General features: G+C 41.9%; 1 protein-coding gene, 1 long non-coding RNA gene and 1 pseudogene across 2 annotated transcripts in view; 1 reads left to right on the forward strand and 2 right to left on the reverse strand.

Annotated features, from left to right (window-relative positions):
* Window positions 1-18,689, forward strand: part of LOC144087188 (ileal sodium/bile acid cotransporter-like) — a 26,646-nt gene continuing 7,957 nt past the window's right edge. The window contains exons 1-5 of the mRNA XM_077617552.1: window positions 1-475; window positions 699-817; window positions 1,213-1,301; window positions 1,747-1,922; window positions 3,049-3,206. Of these exons, the coding sequence (XP_077473678.1) occupies window positions 81-475; window positions 699-817; window positions 1,213-1,301; window positions 1,747-1,922; window positions 3,049-3,206 (937 nt within the window). The 5' untranslated portion in view covers window positions 1-80. The remainder of the gene's footprint in view (window positions 476-698; window positions 818-1,212; window positions 1,302-1,746; window positions 1,923-3,048; window positions 3,207-18,689) is intronic.
* LOC144086733 (uncharacterized) lies at window positions 10,038-11,520 on the reverse strand (annotated as a pseudogene).
* LOC144087190 (uncharacterized) overlaps window positions 12,882-18,689 on the reverse strand; it is a 15,365-nt gene continuing 9,557 nt past the window's right edge. Inside the window, exon 3 of the long non-coding RNA XR_013304655.1 lies at window positions 12,882-15,842. This is a non-coding gene — a long non-coding RNA (uncharacterized LOC144087190). The remainder of the gene's footprint in view (window positions 15,843-18,689) is intronic.

Raw genomic sequence — 18,689 nt, forward strand, 5'->3', positions numbered from 1 at the left:
GGAATAGCGGGCTGTGGTTCAAATATCTGTCAAACCTTGGCAGTGACAAACATTTTTTCTTCTACTTTCACATTTTCAATATGTCTGTTTTAAAGGAAACTGCAGGACTTGCTGCCTGCCTATCCGAGTCCACATTATGCTCTGGTGTTGATTGCCTTTCTCCAACCACCGACTTTAATGCAACTCTGAGTTTAGTGTTGAGCACTGTGCTCACCATCATGTTGGCTATGGTAATGTTTTCCATGGGCTGCACTGTGGATGCCAAAAAGCTTTGGGGGCACCTAAGGAGACCCTGGGGCATTGTGATTGGTTTCCTCTGCCAATTTGGCATCATGCCTTTTACTGCCTTTGTTTTGTCCATTGCCTTCAATGTGTTGCCTGTTCAGGCCATTGTCATCATTATCATGGGTTGCTGTCCTGGAGGCTCTGGTTCCAATATCATCTGCTACTGGCTAGATGGAGATATGGATTTAAGGTGAGAAGATATCAGGTTCATTTGATAATCTATAGTGATGTAATTGTTTGTTGGGAGAAGCAAAGTTATCTTTATCACATTTAGATGCATGACTGCGTGGAAGCAAGTTAGCAAGGCCATTCCTTTTCTGTAATTTATTGGGCCAGACAGTTGCCATTTTGTGCTTCTATAACAAAATGTCACCAGATCCACATGTAACAATATACTGTATATTTATTTTCAGTATCAGTATGACTGCCTGTTCCTCTATCTTGGCTTTGGGAATGATGCCACTATGTCTGCTCTTATACACCTCCATCTGGACTTCTGCAGACACCATCCAAATTCCTTACGACAGCATTGGTAAATATACACGTTTGTTGATTAATGATCGATAACATACGAGGTCCTAGTTTTATTTATGTCAAAGATACATTTAAGATGGCACGGTTGCGGGTGCTTAGCCTGTATGGCTCAGAGTTCTGTTATCAAATCCCTGGTGGGTTCCTGCTTTCTTGTCGTGCTTTTGCATATTCTCCCCGTGTCTTCCTGGTTTTCTCTGGATATTGAACCCTGGATCTCAGAACTGTGAGAGTCAAGTGTGAACCACTCTTTTAACAGCCCACCAAGATTTCCTAGATGACATAATTCAAATTTTCTTAATTTCACTCAGTTGTCGATGCTATGTTTGGAGTCTAGTATTTTGGTCCCACTAAAAATAAGAGAATTCAAAATACATATAATTTGGCTTTTCACAGGTATCACCCTTGTGGCCCTCCTTGTTCCAATCACTGTGGGAATGTATGTTAAACGTAAATGGCCTCAAATGGCAAAAAAGATCCTCAAGGTAGGAATTTACATTGACAAGAAATAATAATATATTACCAAAACATCAATGGTGTTGTGGTTTATTCACCTGATTTCAGTGCGGGCAGTATGGTGTTGATTCCTGCTCAGTGGCGGTGTGATTTTTATTGAAAATGGTCCCGATGACAAACATTCATTCATTCATCTTCCATACCACCCATCCTCGAAAGGGTTGTAGCGGTTGCAGGAGCCTAACCCATCTGTCTTCGGGCAAAAGGCAGATTACACCATAGGCTGGTCACCAATCAGTTGGAGGGCACACAGAGAGACAGACGGCCACTCACTCTCACAATCACACTGCCACCGAGTGGGAATCGAACCCGGACTGTCCGTACAAAAGTCAGGCGGAAGAACCACTCCACCTCAGATGGCATGATAAAAATGATTGAATGAATAGTTACTGCATATTGTTTTTTACTCTCCAGGTTGGGTCATTTACAGGATTTGGTCTAATTATCATCATTGCCGTGGTGGGTGGAATTCTTTACCAGTCTTCCTGGACCATTGCCCCCTATCTTTGGATAATCGGAACTATTTACCCTTTTATTGGTGTTGGGATGGGCTGCCTAATGGCTCGCTTTGTGGGCCAACCATGGTACAGGTAAGGAGACAGCATATAATATATGAAAATCACAACATTAGGAAATATAAAGAGGAATAAATAAATACAAATATGAAGGGATATTTTGTCCTAACTCTTTAAAAATATTTTATCATTTTTCTCTTTTTTTGCCTACATACATTTGCATACATATTTCAAAGAAAACTGGTATACTGTCATAATTTTTAAAGGGTTTCAGGGTAGTATTTAAGATTATGGGATTAATTGTGCAAATTCAAAAAAATCCAAATTACGAACCCCCCATGGAAAGAATCTATTTCATAAGTAGAGATAACATTGTATTGTCATTCACTTTTAATTTTCATCATTTATAAACACAAACGGAAAAAACAATGGATTTTTTTTCTTTGCCTTTGATTTTCAATTCAAATACTCATTGTCTTTATCTCATTCGCAATTACCATTTGTAATTGCTTTTACCGAAAGTAATCTGTAAATCAAATTACTATATTGGGAAGAGCTTTCCAACTAGGAATAATAATCAATGAATATTTACTCCTATCTTACCTAATGGAAAGTTACATTAGTTTAGCTACAGGGGAAAAAATCTGTATCATGTGCGATCTTTGATATATAGTTTATTTGGAACGATATGGAAAAATTATTTTCACATTAGCTTAGAGAAGCAGCTGACAGGTTGAATGGGTCACCTCAGCCAACTACCCCATCACAAAGGCAATCAAATGTCATCAGTTATTGACTAGTAATTAGAGCTGGAAAGCCCCTCCCAACGCCATTGGATCAGCAAACCATTCTTTCGGTAAAAACAATGACAAAAGGCAATTACCAAAAAAACAAAAAAAGACTAAGACATTGACCCCAAAAAGAAAAGTCAAAGACAAAGAAGAAAACGCCTTGCGGGTTATCCGTTTGTATTTTTCAATGCCAAAGTATACTTGTATGTTTTAATGTAATTATTTATATTTTAATTTTCACAATGTGAATCTATACTAAACAGTTTTAAAATGTATTGCTGTACTAAATTTTTCTAAATAAAATTAATAATTTGTTCTCAGCCAGCCCTTGGATTGTTTTAATATTTTTAGTTCATATTGATTTCAGTTATACCGGTACTGATTTTTAATTCCAACCACCTCTTCCACAGGTGTCGAACAATTGCATTAGAGACTGGTTTTCAGAACTCCCAGTTATGTAGCACCATTGTCCAGCTGTCCTTCAGTCCAGCAGAACTGGAGGTCATGTTTGCATTCCCCCTTATCTACAGCATATTTCAGCTGGTGGTGGCTGTCCTTTTTGTCGGAGGTGAGCGACAAGCAATGACCAGGCTTGCAAGTTTTTTGATGGACTCCTGTGTCTTAGTAGGCTATGTGTACACTAGAACAGATAAGGTTATACAGGATTTTCCATACCCAACATTATAACTAGCCACACAGGCTTTTTTACAGAGTGTCCTTGACAACCCCTACTGCCGCAAGCTTAACTCACATTTTTACAGACTCAGTATGTGCAAGAATAAGGCAAACACATATTAAGTCGACGTTATTTCCACCAAGGGACGAACTGCAGTACATGAAACTGCTGTTGAAGGCTGGCTTCAAAACAATTCAGTCCATGTTGATTGAAAATATCAAAATATTCATTTTTTATCATTCATTTTCTGAACGGCTTTATCCTGACTAGGGTCACGGGGGTGCTGGAGCCTAGCCCAGCCAACCCCGGGCCAGAGGCGGGAGACACCCTGTATCGGTGGCCAGCCGATTGCAGGGCACAACCTTTTTTTAACCACATTCTTTAAAATATGTAATCCCTCATTGAATCATAAAAAGGCAAAAGGGTAATTTTTTAATAGGTTACTTTTTGTGTCACAAGTATAAATTAAGATGTTTTTTCACTATAATTGGAAAAATATTAATTCATCCTATTTTTCTTGTATTATATGTACAGTCTTCCCTAAAATTTTGCGGATAATGTACTCCAGACATCACTGCAATAATTGAAAAACCACTAAGGAGGATCACCCCTATTTTATCTACCATACTTACATGTTTTCGCCGCTTTACAATATCACAAAGTGTATGTATTAAAGGATACACAGTGGTACGCATGCACAAATACTGTAAAATATCTTATCTCATTTTCTGAACCGCTTTATCCTCATTAGGGTCGTGAGGGTTCTGGAGGCAATCCCAGCTGTCTCTGGGCCAAAGGCGAGTGACACCCTGAATCGGTGGCCAGCCGATCGTAGGGCACAAGGAGACAGACAACCATGCACACACACCCATACCTAAGAGAAATTTTGAGTGTCCAAACAGCCTACCATGCATGTTTTTGGAATGTGGGAGGAAACCGGAGTGCCCGGAGGAAACCCACGCAGGCCCGGAGAAGATGCAGACTCCACACAGATGGATATGACCTGGATTTGAACCCAGGACCCCAGAGCTGTGAGGCTGACACACTAACCACTCGCACCACCGGGCCGCCCTACTGTAATATATTCATATTTAAATATACACTAATCCCTTGAACATTGCGGATAAAGTCGACCAGACATGGCCACAATAATTGAAAAATTGCGAAGTAGATCACCCCAATTATTACTACCATACGACATGTTTTCGCGCCTAGACAGAAATACAAGTACAATTACTACCAAGAAGTATATTTATTACATATTACAGCTATAACCATATGAAAATACTGTAATGTATTCATATATAAATTATATATATATATATATATATATATATATATATATATATATATATATGTATATGTATATATATATATATATGTATATATATATATATATATATATATATATATATATATATATATATATATATATATATATATATATATATAAATTATGGTAAATACTTTACATAGAGTAAAAATAGTTCCTCTACACTTAATTTAAATTTTAAAAAATGGTTATTTGGACCTTTAGTCCAAGTCTTTTTCGTCAAATTCAAGAGGCATTGGATCATCGATGGAATCTTCAGGAGGTGCCGTAGGGGAACTGTTCAGGAGCACCTTTGCAAGAGGTTTGCGGCGCACAAAGAAGATATTGATGGGAAGTTGTGTCCGCTGTTTCTTTTTTGATACAAATATGCTTTTGTACAAGGACATGAAACTGTCAAGTTGATTGCCATATTCCATGGCTATGACCATGTTGTCATCAATCTCTGGGACACTTTGCTTCAAACTGTGACCATATTTTTCAAAGTACTAAGGCCACATTCTTCATCTTTATTGCAGTCATTTTTTTGGGGGAAATTAAACTTCCAATTTGCTCTTCCACACCGTCCAGGCGTCAAAAATCGATCCAGGGAGCTTTATTTTTGGATAAGAGCAACAATGTCCACTTAACTTAAGTCCCGGACTTAACTTTTTGTTGCTCCTCCGTGGCGTCCATGCCCGAAGAGCTCTATTTTTAGACAACGGCATCCACTGTAAGGTCACCAGGGCTCGCATTTCTGAAAAAGATCCGCCCTCACAGAGGCTCCCGGCCATCCAATCCGCTCAGAACGTGCCGTTTTGGGATAAAAATGATCTCCCACGCCCGCTGCACGTGATTTTTCTTTCTCAGAGCTGAGTTGAGTGACAGTCCCCTGTCTTCCACTATTTTCTTAGTGGCAAGGAGAAAACAGGGAAGTTTCTTCCACTAACAAGTTTCTGTGTGAATTTTGACATTTTTATGAACTTTTTTATATAATTAATATAAAACATGATGTAGTGAAGCCGCGAAATGTCTGAGAATCATTCAGTGACTACCAACTGACCCAGCTTATCTATGGCTGATTGATGACCCTCCACAGGCATAAATCCCTCATAATTATGGATGATTTTTTTTCGCCAACACATTTTTCTAGCTTGAATTTATGGTCTTGGACATTGTTCTTGGTGGCCAGCCAATCGCAGGGCACAAGGAGACGGACAACCATTCATCCTCACACTCATACCTAGGGACAATTTAGAGTGAGGGATGTGGAAGGAAGCCATAGTACCCAGAGAAAAGCAAAAGCCCGAGGAGAACAATCAAACTCCGCACAGTGAGGACCCACCTGGGATCAAACCCACAACTCCAGAAGTGTGACGCTGACGCCCTCCCTGGCTGCATACTTACAAAAATTAAATTAAAGTGGAAACAATGAGTACGTAATCAGTGACGGAAGTCATTAAACAAGGCCACAATTCTGAATTGTAATATGTTTTATAGAAAATGGCACCAACAATTCCGGCCTCTAATTGATTATCATAAATGACAACATAAGCAACCTGGGCTGGCTTAAGTTAGATGGATCACATCATTGAGTGCAAAGTCTCCCCTTTTCACATTCCTCCTCTTCAGTCACTTCTGCATTTCTTGAAATAGGGGCAAGTATTCTCTGGACCAGCACTTACAAAAAAATTCTGAGATATATTGCACTTGCCACATCCACGTTTATCATACAGATCTCCCTTCTGAAAGATGCGTGGAGGAAGTGTGAGTTTTCCTTTGAGGAGTAGAAGGAGGTTCGGTGTCAACGGTTCATGGTCATCTACATCAGTGGTCCCCAACCACCGGTCCAAAAGCCACTTGGTGCAGGTCTGTCAGAGAAATAAACAAACATTTTGATCCCAGACAGACGTTGCACTATTGACGCTCAAGTATGGAGATCATGAGCCAATGGCGCATGCCACTTCAGGGTTGCCAGATCACAAAAACTCCAAACCAACCGTAAATATAACCCATTCAGTTACACCTATGCATACGCACACTCCCTCATGTGCTTTTCATACAACAAATAAGTGTTGCAACAAGAAACAAGAAAAAGACTGGCAAGGTTTTTTCCCCCAAAATATTCTTATCCTGGAATCTTTGTTCAGCAACACATTTATTGTTTGGCATCACATTTTTTTGTTTCTTAGAGGCCTTTTGATACAGTAGTCATGATGGTACTTGCACACCATAAATTTATCTTCTTGGTCTGTCAAAAGTGCTGCTGTTCTGAACATTTCCAAGATGCCCAGTTGATTTTGATATAGTGTCTGGAATGAGCTGATCAGCAGTATTTTTTGTCCAATGCATGTTCTTAGTGACATAGAATTCCCTGCCATAATCACTTACATTTTCTGTATCATCGCATTCTTTTAGAGTTTATGTCTATAGCAGTTTCAACATCTAGTGCCTCCATTTGAGCCTTCAACTCAATCTGGCCAACAACAATACTCGAGTGAGGTAAATGTAAGAAGGGTAGTACGGTTAGCCTCCTTTGCTCTGTGCTGATTTGAACCTCCACATGATCATGAATAAGAGCTGTCTACTGCAAGCACTTTGTGTTGGATCTGTACTATGTCTTTTGTGTAAAGCAGATGCAGTGTAATCCAGTCGCACATTTTCATCAATGGACTTTACTGGCTGTTTCATCTCGCCCCTTAGAGTGAGATGGTCCATACCAGCCTGTGAATTGAAAGTTTGGAAATTATGTCTTGGATTTATAATACAGTGTTACACTTTAGATTAAAAAGAAAAAAAGTGCTCATATTTACGGAGGTTTGCCTCACTCCAAGTTCGCTGGCTTTCGTTTCGTGTGGTAACAACTCATTGCATGTTTTGCTTCAATTAACTCATTTAGTAGTTTTTGATTAGTCTCTGAGGTATTCCCTTTCCACTACAAGCATGTTGAAATCACTTAACAGGAGTATTCATTTTTTTTTAATTTCCTCTGCCTTTAAGACCAGTCTTGACAAAAATTATTTTCTGAGCTTCATTTGTTTATAAAGTTTATCTTCTCAAGCCTTTATGGTCAATGTGATTTTTGTTTTTGTATTTAAGTCAACATTGCTCTATATATTGCTTCCTTTTACAGACATGTACACTGGGGCAAATAAGTATTTAGGCAACCACCAATTATGCAAGTTCTCCTACTTGAAAAGATTAGAGAGGCCTGTAGTGGACAAACCATAACCATGAGAGACAGAATGTGGGGGAAAAAACTGATAATCACACAGTTTGATTTTTAAAGAATTTATTTCCAAATTAGAGTGGAAGATAAGTATTTGGTCACCTACAAACAAGCAAGATTTCTGGCTGTCAAATAGGTCTAACTTCTTTTAATGAGGTCTAACAAAGTCTCCACTTGTGACCTGTATTAATAGCATCTGTTTTAACTCATTATCGGTATAAAAGACACCTGTCCACAACCTCAGTCTCTCACAATCCAAACTCCACTATGGCCAAGACCAAAGAGCTGTCAAAGGACACCAGAGACAAAATTGTAGACCTGCACGACGCTGGAAAGACTGAATCTGCAATAGGTAAAATGCTTGGTGTGAATTAATCAACTGTGGGAGCAATTATTAGAAAATGGTAGACATACAAGACCACTAAAAATCTCCCTCGATCTGGGGCTCCATGCAAGCTCTCACCTTGTGGCGTCAAAATGATAACAAGAACGGTGAGCAAAAATCCCAGAACCACACGGGGGGACCTAGTGAATGACCTACAGAGAGCTGGAACCACAGTAACAAAGGCTACTATCAGTAACACAATGCACCGCCAGGGACTCAAATCCTGCACTGCCAGATGTGTCCCCCTGCTGAAGCCAGTACACATCCAGGCCCGTCTGCGGTTCGCTAGAGAGCATTTGAATGATCCAGAAGAGGACTGGGAGAATGTGTTGTGGTCAGATGAAACCAAAATAGAACTTTTTGGTAGAAAGACAGGTTCTCGTGTTTGGAGGAGAAAGAAAGTATTCTTTCTCCTCCAAACACGAGAACCGGTCTTTCTATATCGAATTGCATCCGAAGTACACCATACCCACTGTGAAGCATGGGGGTGGAAACATCCTGCTTTGGGGCTGTTTTTTCTGCAAAGGGACCGGACGACTGATCTGTGGTAAGGAAAGAATGAATGGAGCCATGTATCAAGAGATTTTGAGTGAAAATCTCCTTCCATCAGCAAGAACATTGAAGATGAGACGTGGCTGGGTCTTTCAGCATGACAATGATCCCAAACACACAGCCAGGGCAACAAAGGAGTGGCTTCGTAATAAGCATTTCAAGGTCCTGGAGTGGCCTAGCCAGTCTCCAGCTCTCAAACCCATAGAAAATCTGTGGAGGGAGTTAAAAGTCCGTGTTGCCCAACGACAGCCCCAAAACATCACTGCTCTAGAGGAGATCTGCATGGAGGAATGGGCCAAAATACCAGCAACACTGTGTGAAAAGCTTGTGAAGAGTTACAGAAAATGTTTGACCCCCGTTATTGCCAACAAAGAATGGAGATAAACTTTTGGTATTGACCAAATACGTATTTTCCACCATGATTTGCAAATAAATTCTTTAAAACTCAAACAATGTGATTTTCTGTTTTTTTTCCCTCATTCTGTCTCTCATGGTTGAGGTTTCCCATGTTGACAATTACAGCCCTTTCTAATCTTTTCAAGTAGGATAACTTGCACAATTGGTGGTTGACTAAACACTTATTTGCCCCACTGTATTTAGGCATTGCTGTTAGTTCAGTCTTCTTGGTAGAACAAGCTCTCGTGAATGCCTGAAATCCAGGATGACTGTCCTTCAGTTCAAATCTTCAAACATACAAATGCCTTAAAAATAAGATTAAGGACCTTTATTTTCAGTGTCAACTTGAGTGTCTTTTAATATCACCTTCACAAAGACATCTTACAAAATTTTGTGTACTCATCCATCATTGTAGATGTCCTCTTGAAGAGCCGTCTGGCAGGGTGGGCATCAAGTTAAAATGTCCTCAGTTCTTGGCTTCTCCACTCTTGCACACTGCAGCACAGCTCACTTAGCTCTTGAAGCATGAAATATTGACTGTTTTTCTACTTTCTACTGAAGTTAATAAATCCCTTGGATTACATTGGGGAAAAATGTCATTGAATATGTGGCAGGTCATTTTGACCCATACTGTGTAAATTAACTTTCCCCATTTTCAATGTTCAACATTTTTATTGTTCTCCATAAGATGAAAAGAATGTAATTGTGTGCTTTTGGCAGATGTAATTCTTCCATTCCACGCAGCAGGTACTTATTTTACTGTAATCTCAGGGTGGGGCGGGTGCTAGACCTGGCTTTTCTTACGTTTCTTTACACTTTGTATCCAAAGGATCCATTGCAGATTGGTTGGGGCTACATGAGCTTGACCTTTTTAATGATAGTCACAGTTTCAGGGCTTTTAGGTGGCCATGCTCGACTAGGCATCTTAAGAGTAAAAAGTACTTTGCTGAGTTGTACCAGGAAAATGTTGTATGTGAATCTGACTTTGTCTAGATTCTCAACTCCCCCGTTGGTGGAGTTATAGCCAATGATCATTTGTGGCTTTATTTCTTCTCATGCTTGGATTTATCTGTGTGTGTTGTTCTTATTACAAGAACATTTTTGTTTTTCTTTGGGCAGTATGAAACAACTGTTGACTTGTAACTGAAAACAATTGTTAGTCCATGCACAGTTCTGTCCTGCATTTTCAGAATTTCCAAGGGAAGTTCTGTCTTATTTCTTCTGACTGTTACAAACATAATTGGCTTCCTTTTCTGAAGTTCCTCTCCAATAGAGATGGATGTAACGAAGTCGTCACGGACGATGTTATAAACTTCCGGCCCTTGTCTCATGTCCAGCACAACACACAACCCTGTTCTGTCAAAAAGCCCAGCGTCCCCTGAATGGAACAACCTGCTCATCAACAGTAACATCGGGACCAGGATTGTACAACAAAGAGAGAATTTCGACCCATTTATCCCATACATCTCAGATCGCAGCTAACTTCTATTTTACGTCGACCAGCTCTTGTGTTGTGGTTGTCAACCGGGTTAAAAGAGATACCATGTGAAAAATCTCCAGAGATATTGTTGCAGCAAAAAATTACCCTTCCATTCTCTTTATTCCACAAACTTGGAATTACTTCCTCCCTTGACCTGTACACCAACTATTACCAGAATTTCGATTTAAACATGTAAGAGAGTGTGGACCAGTGGCTTCCATTTTTCTTGAAATACACGCTTCCCCTCCATGGTATGGCCAGTATAATCTCTATTGGTGATATGAAGAGCTGAAATGCTGATAAAACATTATCAACTTGTGTGACAGCAAATCGTGTAGGACCGTGAGTCTTTTGGAGGACATTGGAACTAGACAGTCTACCTCAGCTTTGGTGTGGTGATGTTGACCATTTTATGTTACCATCTTTTGATGTCCATGTCCCTCATGTTAATGATGATAGCTGCATTCCTTTGTTCTCAGCTAATGGAGAAATAACCGACCCGTAAAGTAGTGTGGGGCAGAGCGGTCCGGCAGGTGTCAGAGCTGGCCCTTGAAGAGGTGTCGGAGTGGATAGTCTGACAGGCATCCTTAAAGAGGTGTGGGGCTAGCCGGTCCGGTGGGCGTCGGGTGCGGCCCGTGAGGAGGCATGGGGTTGGCCGTTTTGGCCGGCTAGGAGACGGCTGAGCGCCCTGCCCTGAACTGACTCAAGAACTTAAGAAGGATTGTGGGCTGCCTTACCCTGGAATCTCGGAGGGCCGCCTACGTCCTTCAGGGGGGCCAGGAGAGTCGCCGCCGTCGAGGCCCCCACCAGGAGAGTCACCGCCGTCGAGACCCCCGTCGGGAGAGTCGCCACCATCAGGCAAGCAGGAGCGGGGCGAGCAGGAACGTGGCGAGCAGGAATGTGGCGAGCAGGAATGTGGCGAGCAGGAATGTGGTGAGCAAGAACTTGACGAGCAGGATGGGAATAACTGGGGGCCTAGCCAGCACGGGAATGCTGGAGCGTGGCCTCGGAATGGGGGTGATGGGACTAGCCAGCACGGGGGCCCTGGAACGTGGCAACAGGCCGGGGATGATTGGTGGACTAGCCGGCATGGGGCCCTGGAACGTGGCATCGCTACGGGATGACTGGTGGACTAGCCAGAACGGGTGTCCAGGAATGTGGCATCGGGATGAGGATGACTGGTGGACTAGCCGGCACGGGGGCCCTGGAATGTGTCATCGGGACTGGGATGACTGGTGGACTAGCCGGCACGGGGCCCTGGAACGTGGCATCGGTACGGAGATGACTGGTGGAGTAGCCCGAACGGGTGCCCAGGAACGTGGTATCGGTATGAGGATGACTGGTGGACTAGCCGGCACGGGTGCCCTGGAATGTGTCATCGGGACGGGGATGACTGGTGGACTAGCCGGCTAGGGCCCTGGAATGTGGCATCGGTATGGGGATGACTGGTGGACTAGCCAGAACGGGTGCCCAGGAGCGTGGCATTGGGATGAGGATGACTGGTGGACTAGATCAACTTCAGGAGGAAGAACCCACATTTTAATGAACGCGCTTGTCCTTTATAGAAAGATAGAAGCGTATATATATATATATATATATATATATATATATATATATATATATATATATATATATATATCAGTGGCGGGCCGTCAGGGCCTTCAAGGCCTTCTCTGCTGGCCTAAGAAATATCTGAATCATATTATATTTTGTCCATCAATACTTATTATTCCAAATGGTCTGTTAGCTTCCTTTCATTGCCTTCCCCCCTGGTTGCACTGCTTCCAGATGCGTTTTCATATTGAAGCATTTAACCAATCACATTTCAGCCATTATTTGTTGCCAGATCAGATCTGCCTCAAAGCCTTCAAAATCAGTTCTGCGGGGTCTGCTGCATTAAACAAGACTGTTGCTTTTAACCAATCAGATTTCGAATTGGCAACCCCACAATGATTTTTCATAGGCGTTGGCCTTTTGCTGGCTGGGACATGTCATTGCTTTCAGCAACTATGATTGGCTAGTAGGCGGGCCAAAGCAGCCAGAGATCGCAAACTCCACCCACAATGGCCGACAGTGGCAAAAACAAATGGATTCTGTTGCAGATTTCTCTCACAAAGCTATTTTCCAGACGGAATTTTCCAGAAAAAAATGGACATCATGTTAGGTTTAAACACCAGACATTTGTATCACCAATCTGTAAAGAAGGAAATCACAGAGAATTTTAGTTAACTTTATTTAAAAATGAGAGGTTAATGGACTGTCCCTGTCACAGTCCTCCAAAAACACTCTGAAGAAAATCTCCCCCTGCCAATTCTCTTATTGTGGTTTGGGAGTGTCCAAGTTACAGGAAGTTTCAAGCTGATCAAAGGAGAGAAAGATCTCTCCCAGTTACAAAAGGTTCTTTGATCATGACCATATGCCCCTTCAAGATAACATCTTTATAGTCTCCTTCCCGATATCTTGCAACCCTCACAAAACAGACAAACAGACCCCCTGGGGTAGTTCCTCTTTGTTGAATAAGGTGAAACTTTCCCCAGGGAGTCAAGACATCCCCAATTCTATTAACTAACATTTCAACAGTCTAAACTAAAATCAGGATAACTTATTTACAATAATTCCAACATAACCCTCCTGTTTATCCAGATTCTGTTATAAAATATCATCACCCATGACCTCTTCTTATCCGATTTTCGCATCACAGGATCACAAAAATAACAGAAAACGTTACACTCAGAAGTTAATGCCAGAGTCTTTAGCATCTTGGAACATGTCAGGCAGTCCCATGAACTGCATTTCCTCCTCATCCCCAGATGCGTCGGTGTCGTCATCATCCCGTGGTTCGCCTCCAGATGTCAATAAGGCATACATTTCTGATTTGACTGGTTGTATAGCATTTGTTATTAATCTTTCACATAACGCACGAATACAGGGAATGCAACAACATCCACAAGTTGTGAGAATGGCAGCAAAAACAGCGATTGACATTAAAACTGATACAATCAACTGTTTGTATTCGCCAAACATGCTACCAAATTCGCCCCACATTGAGGTGTCGACTCCAGAATGTTCTTTCATCTTGCTGTTGAGGGATCGAAGGCCCTCCAGGGCCTTGGTTAAACTCCCGTCAGCTGCTGTATTGTTAGGGATGAACGTGCAGCATTGGTCGCCAAAGATGGAGCACACGCCACCTTCCTTTGCCAGGAGCATGTCAACAGCAATTCTGTTCTGGAAGGCCATCAAGGAGGTCGCCGACAACTGTTCATGGATGGCTGCAAACCCTTCCTCCGTCCTGTTCCCCAGTCGTTGCACATTGTAATGGATGTAGTTGATTCTGTCCACATTTTTGTTAATAGTACACCACCAACACAGGAATGATTCAAAACCAGCTGCCATTTGGTTAGCGAGCTTATACTCATCTGGTACACCTCGGGGAACCCCGATGCTGTCGATGTAGGTTGGGTCCCCGCCACCCCATCCAGGAGCGGACCGCTTGGCTCTGCCATTCCAGTGGTGAGGCAAGATGTTTCCTGCCACAGTGACCAACTCAGGAGCAGACATCTTTGTTATGGAAACAGGCAGGAGCAATGACACAGATGCACAATAGCCAGTAGTGTTGAATGGCAACCTGTCGTACAATCTATTATCACCACACCACCACCAGATGTCGCTACGAGCTACCGGTTTGAATGTTATATCAACCGTCAACACTTGTTTACATTGTATACTATTAAGTCGTCCCAGAATCAACCCTTTTCCTATTCTCTTAATGCACGTGAAGTTGGCCTGTGCTATTTTCTTTGAAAACACTGGTTTCTCCTTTTCTTCATCCGCCATTGGAAAAACACTATCCCAGTACAAACAATTTTGAGATGGTACTGGTTTGTTCATCACGTCTACCAGGCAGGTGGAGCTCAATGCTGAGGGTATTACCTGTAGCAATGGTCTGGCCCCCATACATACCACACAGTCTGCTTGCGTTACTTGAGCGGCTTGTTCCGCCATTAGGAGCCAATTGTTATCTAATCTAGAAATTCCTGTCGCAAATTTAAACAAATCATCCACCTCTGGTTCAACGTATATTTGTGGCATGTCTGGAAACTTTGATTTCGGCCCAGGAGTTATTTCTTTGCTAGGTTCAACAATTGTGGTAGTGACGTTTGGACAGAACGTTATGGGCACGCATGGGTCTTCCTGATGTTCTCTCCAGACACAGAGCATCAGCCCGTGGCATAGCTGTTTGTTTGTGTAGCCCTTCAATTGTTCGGGCTCGCCGAGTGGCACCTGAGTAGTATTCAAATTTAACAACAAACTGCTTTTTGTTCTTATCAGGGTTACCTGTTTTTTCCACCTAGCCCCTCTCTTGGAGAACCCATACGAACCTCTTGACCACTTCCCAGTTGTAGCCGCCACGTCACCCCACCAGTGACCCGATTTCTTTGCCCCAGCACTGTCCAAGTAAAAATCATACCCGCTCCAATCATTCAGCCGATATCCCCCTATCTTGAAATTTTGGTCAAATGTAATTACTGCCTCAGTTCTGTTGGTTTGGTAACAATAATACAATTGGTAAGTATGGGTATCATCTTTGCTATCTGTCGTTTTGCATGGATTCTTTATCACCTTCCGTGGTATTCTAGAGGGATTTTGATAGTAATGTACCCCTCGTTTTTGCAAATTGAGTGACTTTTCATGTAACAATAAAATTACTACTATTATTATTCCGATTGTTCCTCCCACCGCCAATCCTATTTTGTGTACCCGGGTGAATATCATGCTGGTAGATTGTAATCTCTCCTAATGCCAGACCGGAGCTGTTGATGTCTTCACCGGGTTTGAGATGACTGTAAACTAAAATTACAGCCCCCTTTGTAGTCGGACTTCCTCCGGAGGCGGGTAAAAGATTACAATGCTACTACAGCAGATACCACAGCGCGATCACTACAATACAAATAACGACGGTTAGGTTGAACACAATGATTGAAATCGTTAACTTAGTCATACTCGATAACCCTTTTGCAATGTGCCAGGTGAATCCAGGTATTTCGTTCTGCTATTTTAATTGCCGTTCCTGTGGTTAATAAAACCTGATAGGGTCCTTCCCACTTAGGCGAGTGCCAGTGTTTCTTCTTTATACTTTTAATCAGGACCCAGTCACCTGGTTCAACTAATTGGTCTTCCTGCAACGACACAGATGGCATATCATCATTAGCTTGTTCTGTCAATTCTTTTTGTTTTTGTAGCATTTTTCTCATATAATCCGCAAGATTGCTTTCGTCATCTGTTTCCCAAATATTTTTAAAATAAGGTAATCTGTACTGTCTGCCAAATAAGGTTTCATACGGGGTTAATCCGTTTGTGCTGGTAATGTTTATATGTAGTTTTACTAAGTCTAGGCATTGTGTCCAGAGTCTACCAGTTTCTTTCATACATTTTCTGAGTCTATTTTTTATGGTGCCATTCATTCTTTCCACCAGTCCCGCACTCTGTGGATGATAGGCGCAGTGATGTTTTAAATTGATGTGAAACGCTTGTCCTATCTTTGAAATTATTTGGTTTACAAAATGAGTCCCATTATCACTGTAGATTATTTCTGGAATGCCATATCTCGGTATTATGTCTTTGCATAATGCTTTTGCTACTGTTATGGCATCAGGTGTCTTTGTCGGAAATATTTCTACCCATTTTGAATACGAGTCTATTATTACGAGACAATATTTTTTACCTTCACACTTATTTAGTTCTATATAATCCATATGTATGTGTTGAAATGGATATTCTGGTTTTGGGAATTGACCCCGTTTTGGTCTAAGGTTACCTTGTGCATTGTGTCTTGCACATATTAGACAGGTTCTACAAAAAATTTTTGAATAGTTATTAAATCCATAGGTTGTATATATTTGGTTTAACATTCTTATCATCCCTCCTCTTGAGACATGTGATTTACCATGGCTCAAAATAGCTGCCCATTTGTATAGGTTTTTTGGTAGGATTGGTTTACCTTCTGGTCATATATATATTTGGTTTTTTATTCGCGCGCCTTTCTTTTCCCATTGTTCTTTTTCTTGTTTGGGTGATTGTTGTTGCATTTCTATGAGTATTTTATCATCCATTTTTTGTTGGTCATTTTCGCTATTTACTTCCATGTTTAGAATTGTTATTTCCCCTTGTGCTGCCTGTTTAGCAATCTTGTCCGCGAAGGCGTTACCCTTTGTTATGGGATCGGTACCTGATGTGTGTGCAGCAATGTTCCCTCTAATTTTTCGTTGGTCTGAGCAGAAAGTCAACCTCCCTGAGCGCACTGAGTACCAGTGTGAGCGACATCATCGGTACTCGGATGATTCGCCTAAAGACGTTTCGCCGACGGACGTTTGACAGACGGGCAGGTCGCCGAATGGACGTTCCGCCGAACGTTCATTCGGCCGAACGGAGGTTTCGCCGAAACGGGATTCGCGCGCTTGCCCCGCCCCCGGATCGTGTGTGTACAAGTTTTTCAACCTCGGCCCGCGGGCCATATACGGCCCGTTAGGATTTTTAATCCGGCCCGCCGCCGGTGTTGTCCAAATTATAGTAAAAATCAATGTTAGTCTACCATCAATGGCAGCCCGGGAATAAGCACTCTTGGGCGGGCAGATGTAGCAGAACCGAGCCGTAAAATGACAGCAATCGGGTCAAATCCATCCTAAAACAGCATTTAATGATTAAATACAAATATTGGAGCTCTTTGGACATTAGAGCCGAGCCCAGGGAAGTGAATTCCTCGGTAAAATGTCGCGATGGAGGCAAAAAAATGTCCATATACGTCCATTCGCCAAACGGCTCAAAATGCTCTCAAATTCGGTAAAATCCAGCTGAAAACAGCGTTTAATGATTAAATACAAATACTAGTATTTGTATTTAATCATTAAACGCTGTTTGAACGAACGTTCATTCGGAGACCTGTCCGTCTGTCAAACGTCCGTCGGCGAAACGTCTTTAGGCGAATCATCCGGTCACGACATCATCATTGCTCGCTATGGGCACACCAGTATCACACCTGCCACAAGCAGGTGCATGTCAATGTTCCCTCTAATTTTTCATGTAAAACATGCTGTAAAACACGAAAAACATAAGTGGACAGAGCTACTATCACTGGCTGCCGCTTAAACGGCGCCATCATAAAGAAAGGGGTAAAAAAAAAAAAAAAAAAAAAAAAAAAAAAAAAAAAAAAAAAAAAAAAAAAAAAAATCTTTTTTTTTTTTACTGCGCGCCATAGGATTGCTGCTGCGCAGAGAAGACGAGAGTAGTGCGCAATTGCGCACGCGCGCAGCTTAGAGGGAACAGTGGTGTGCAGTACATTTACATATTGCTAATTGTGTCGGTAGTTGCACGGCTTGTAATAGTTCAGTTAGTAATTCGGCGTGAGTCACTGGTTTTCCAGTTGATGTGACCATACCCCTATTTTTCCAGTGTTGCGCAAACGTTTGAGTGGTTGCAAACGCATATTGGCTGTCCGTATATATTGTGACCGCCTGTCCTTTCATTAATTTACATGCTTCAGTAAGTGCCACTAATTCTGCAGCTTGTGCTGAGAAATGTTGCGGTAACGCTGCTGCTTGTAATATTACTGTTTGAGTTACTATGGCGTAGCCGGTTTTTGTTTTCCCTTTATCATCTTTTTTCGAGGACCCGTCTACAAATATTATTTCTCCATTTTCTAGCGGTGTATCTTTAAGGTCTGGTCTACTTTTACTCTTTTGTTCCGCTAATGCTTCGCAATCGTGTTTTTCACCTTCCTCCTCTGTGGGAATTAGTGTTGCTGGATTGAGCACTGTACACCTTTCTATTTTTAGATGCGGCTGAGACAGTAGTATTGACATGCAAGACAGATGTCTTGCCGGTGACAGAAAACTCATTTTTGTTTGTAAGAGTAGAGCTGAGACCGCGTGGGGAACTTTTAAAACTAATGGGTGGAACAATACCACCTCAGCGCTTGCTGTTACCGCTAGTGATGCTGCGACCACTGCTCTAACACAATGTGGCAGTGC

Source organism: Stigmatopora argus, chromosome 13 (assembly GCF_051989625.1).
Source record: "Stigmatopora argus isolate UIUO_Sarg chromosome 13, RoL_Sarg_1.0, whole genome shotgun sequence".
NCBI classification, from domain to species: domain Eukaryota; kingdom Metazoa; phylum Chordata; class Actinopteri; order Syngnathiformes; family Syngnathidae; genus Stigmatopora; species Stigmatopora argus.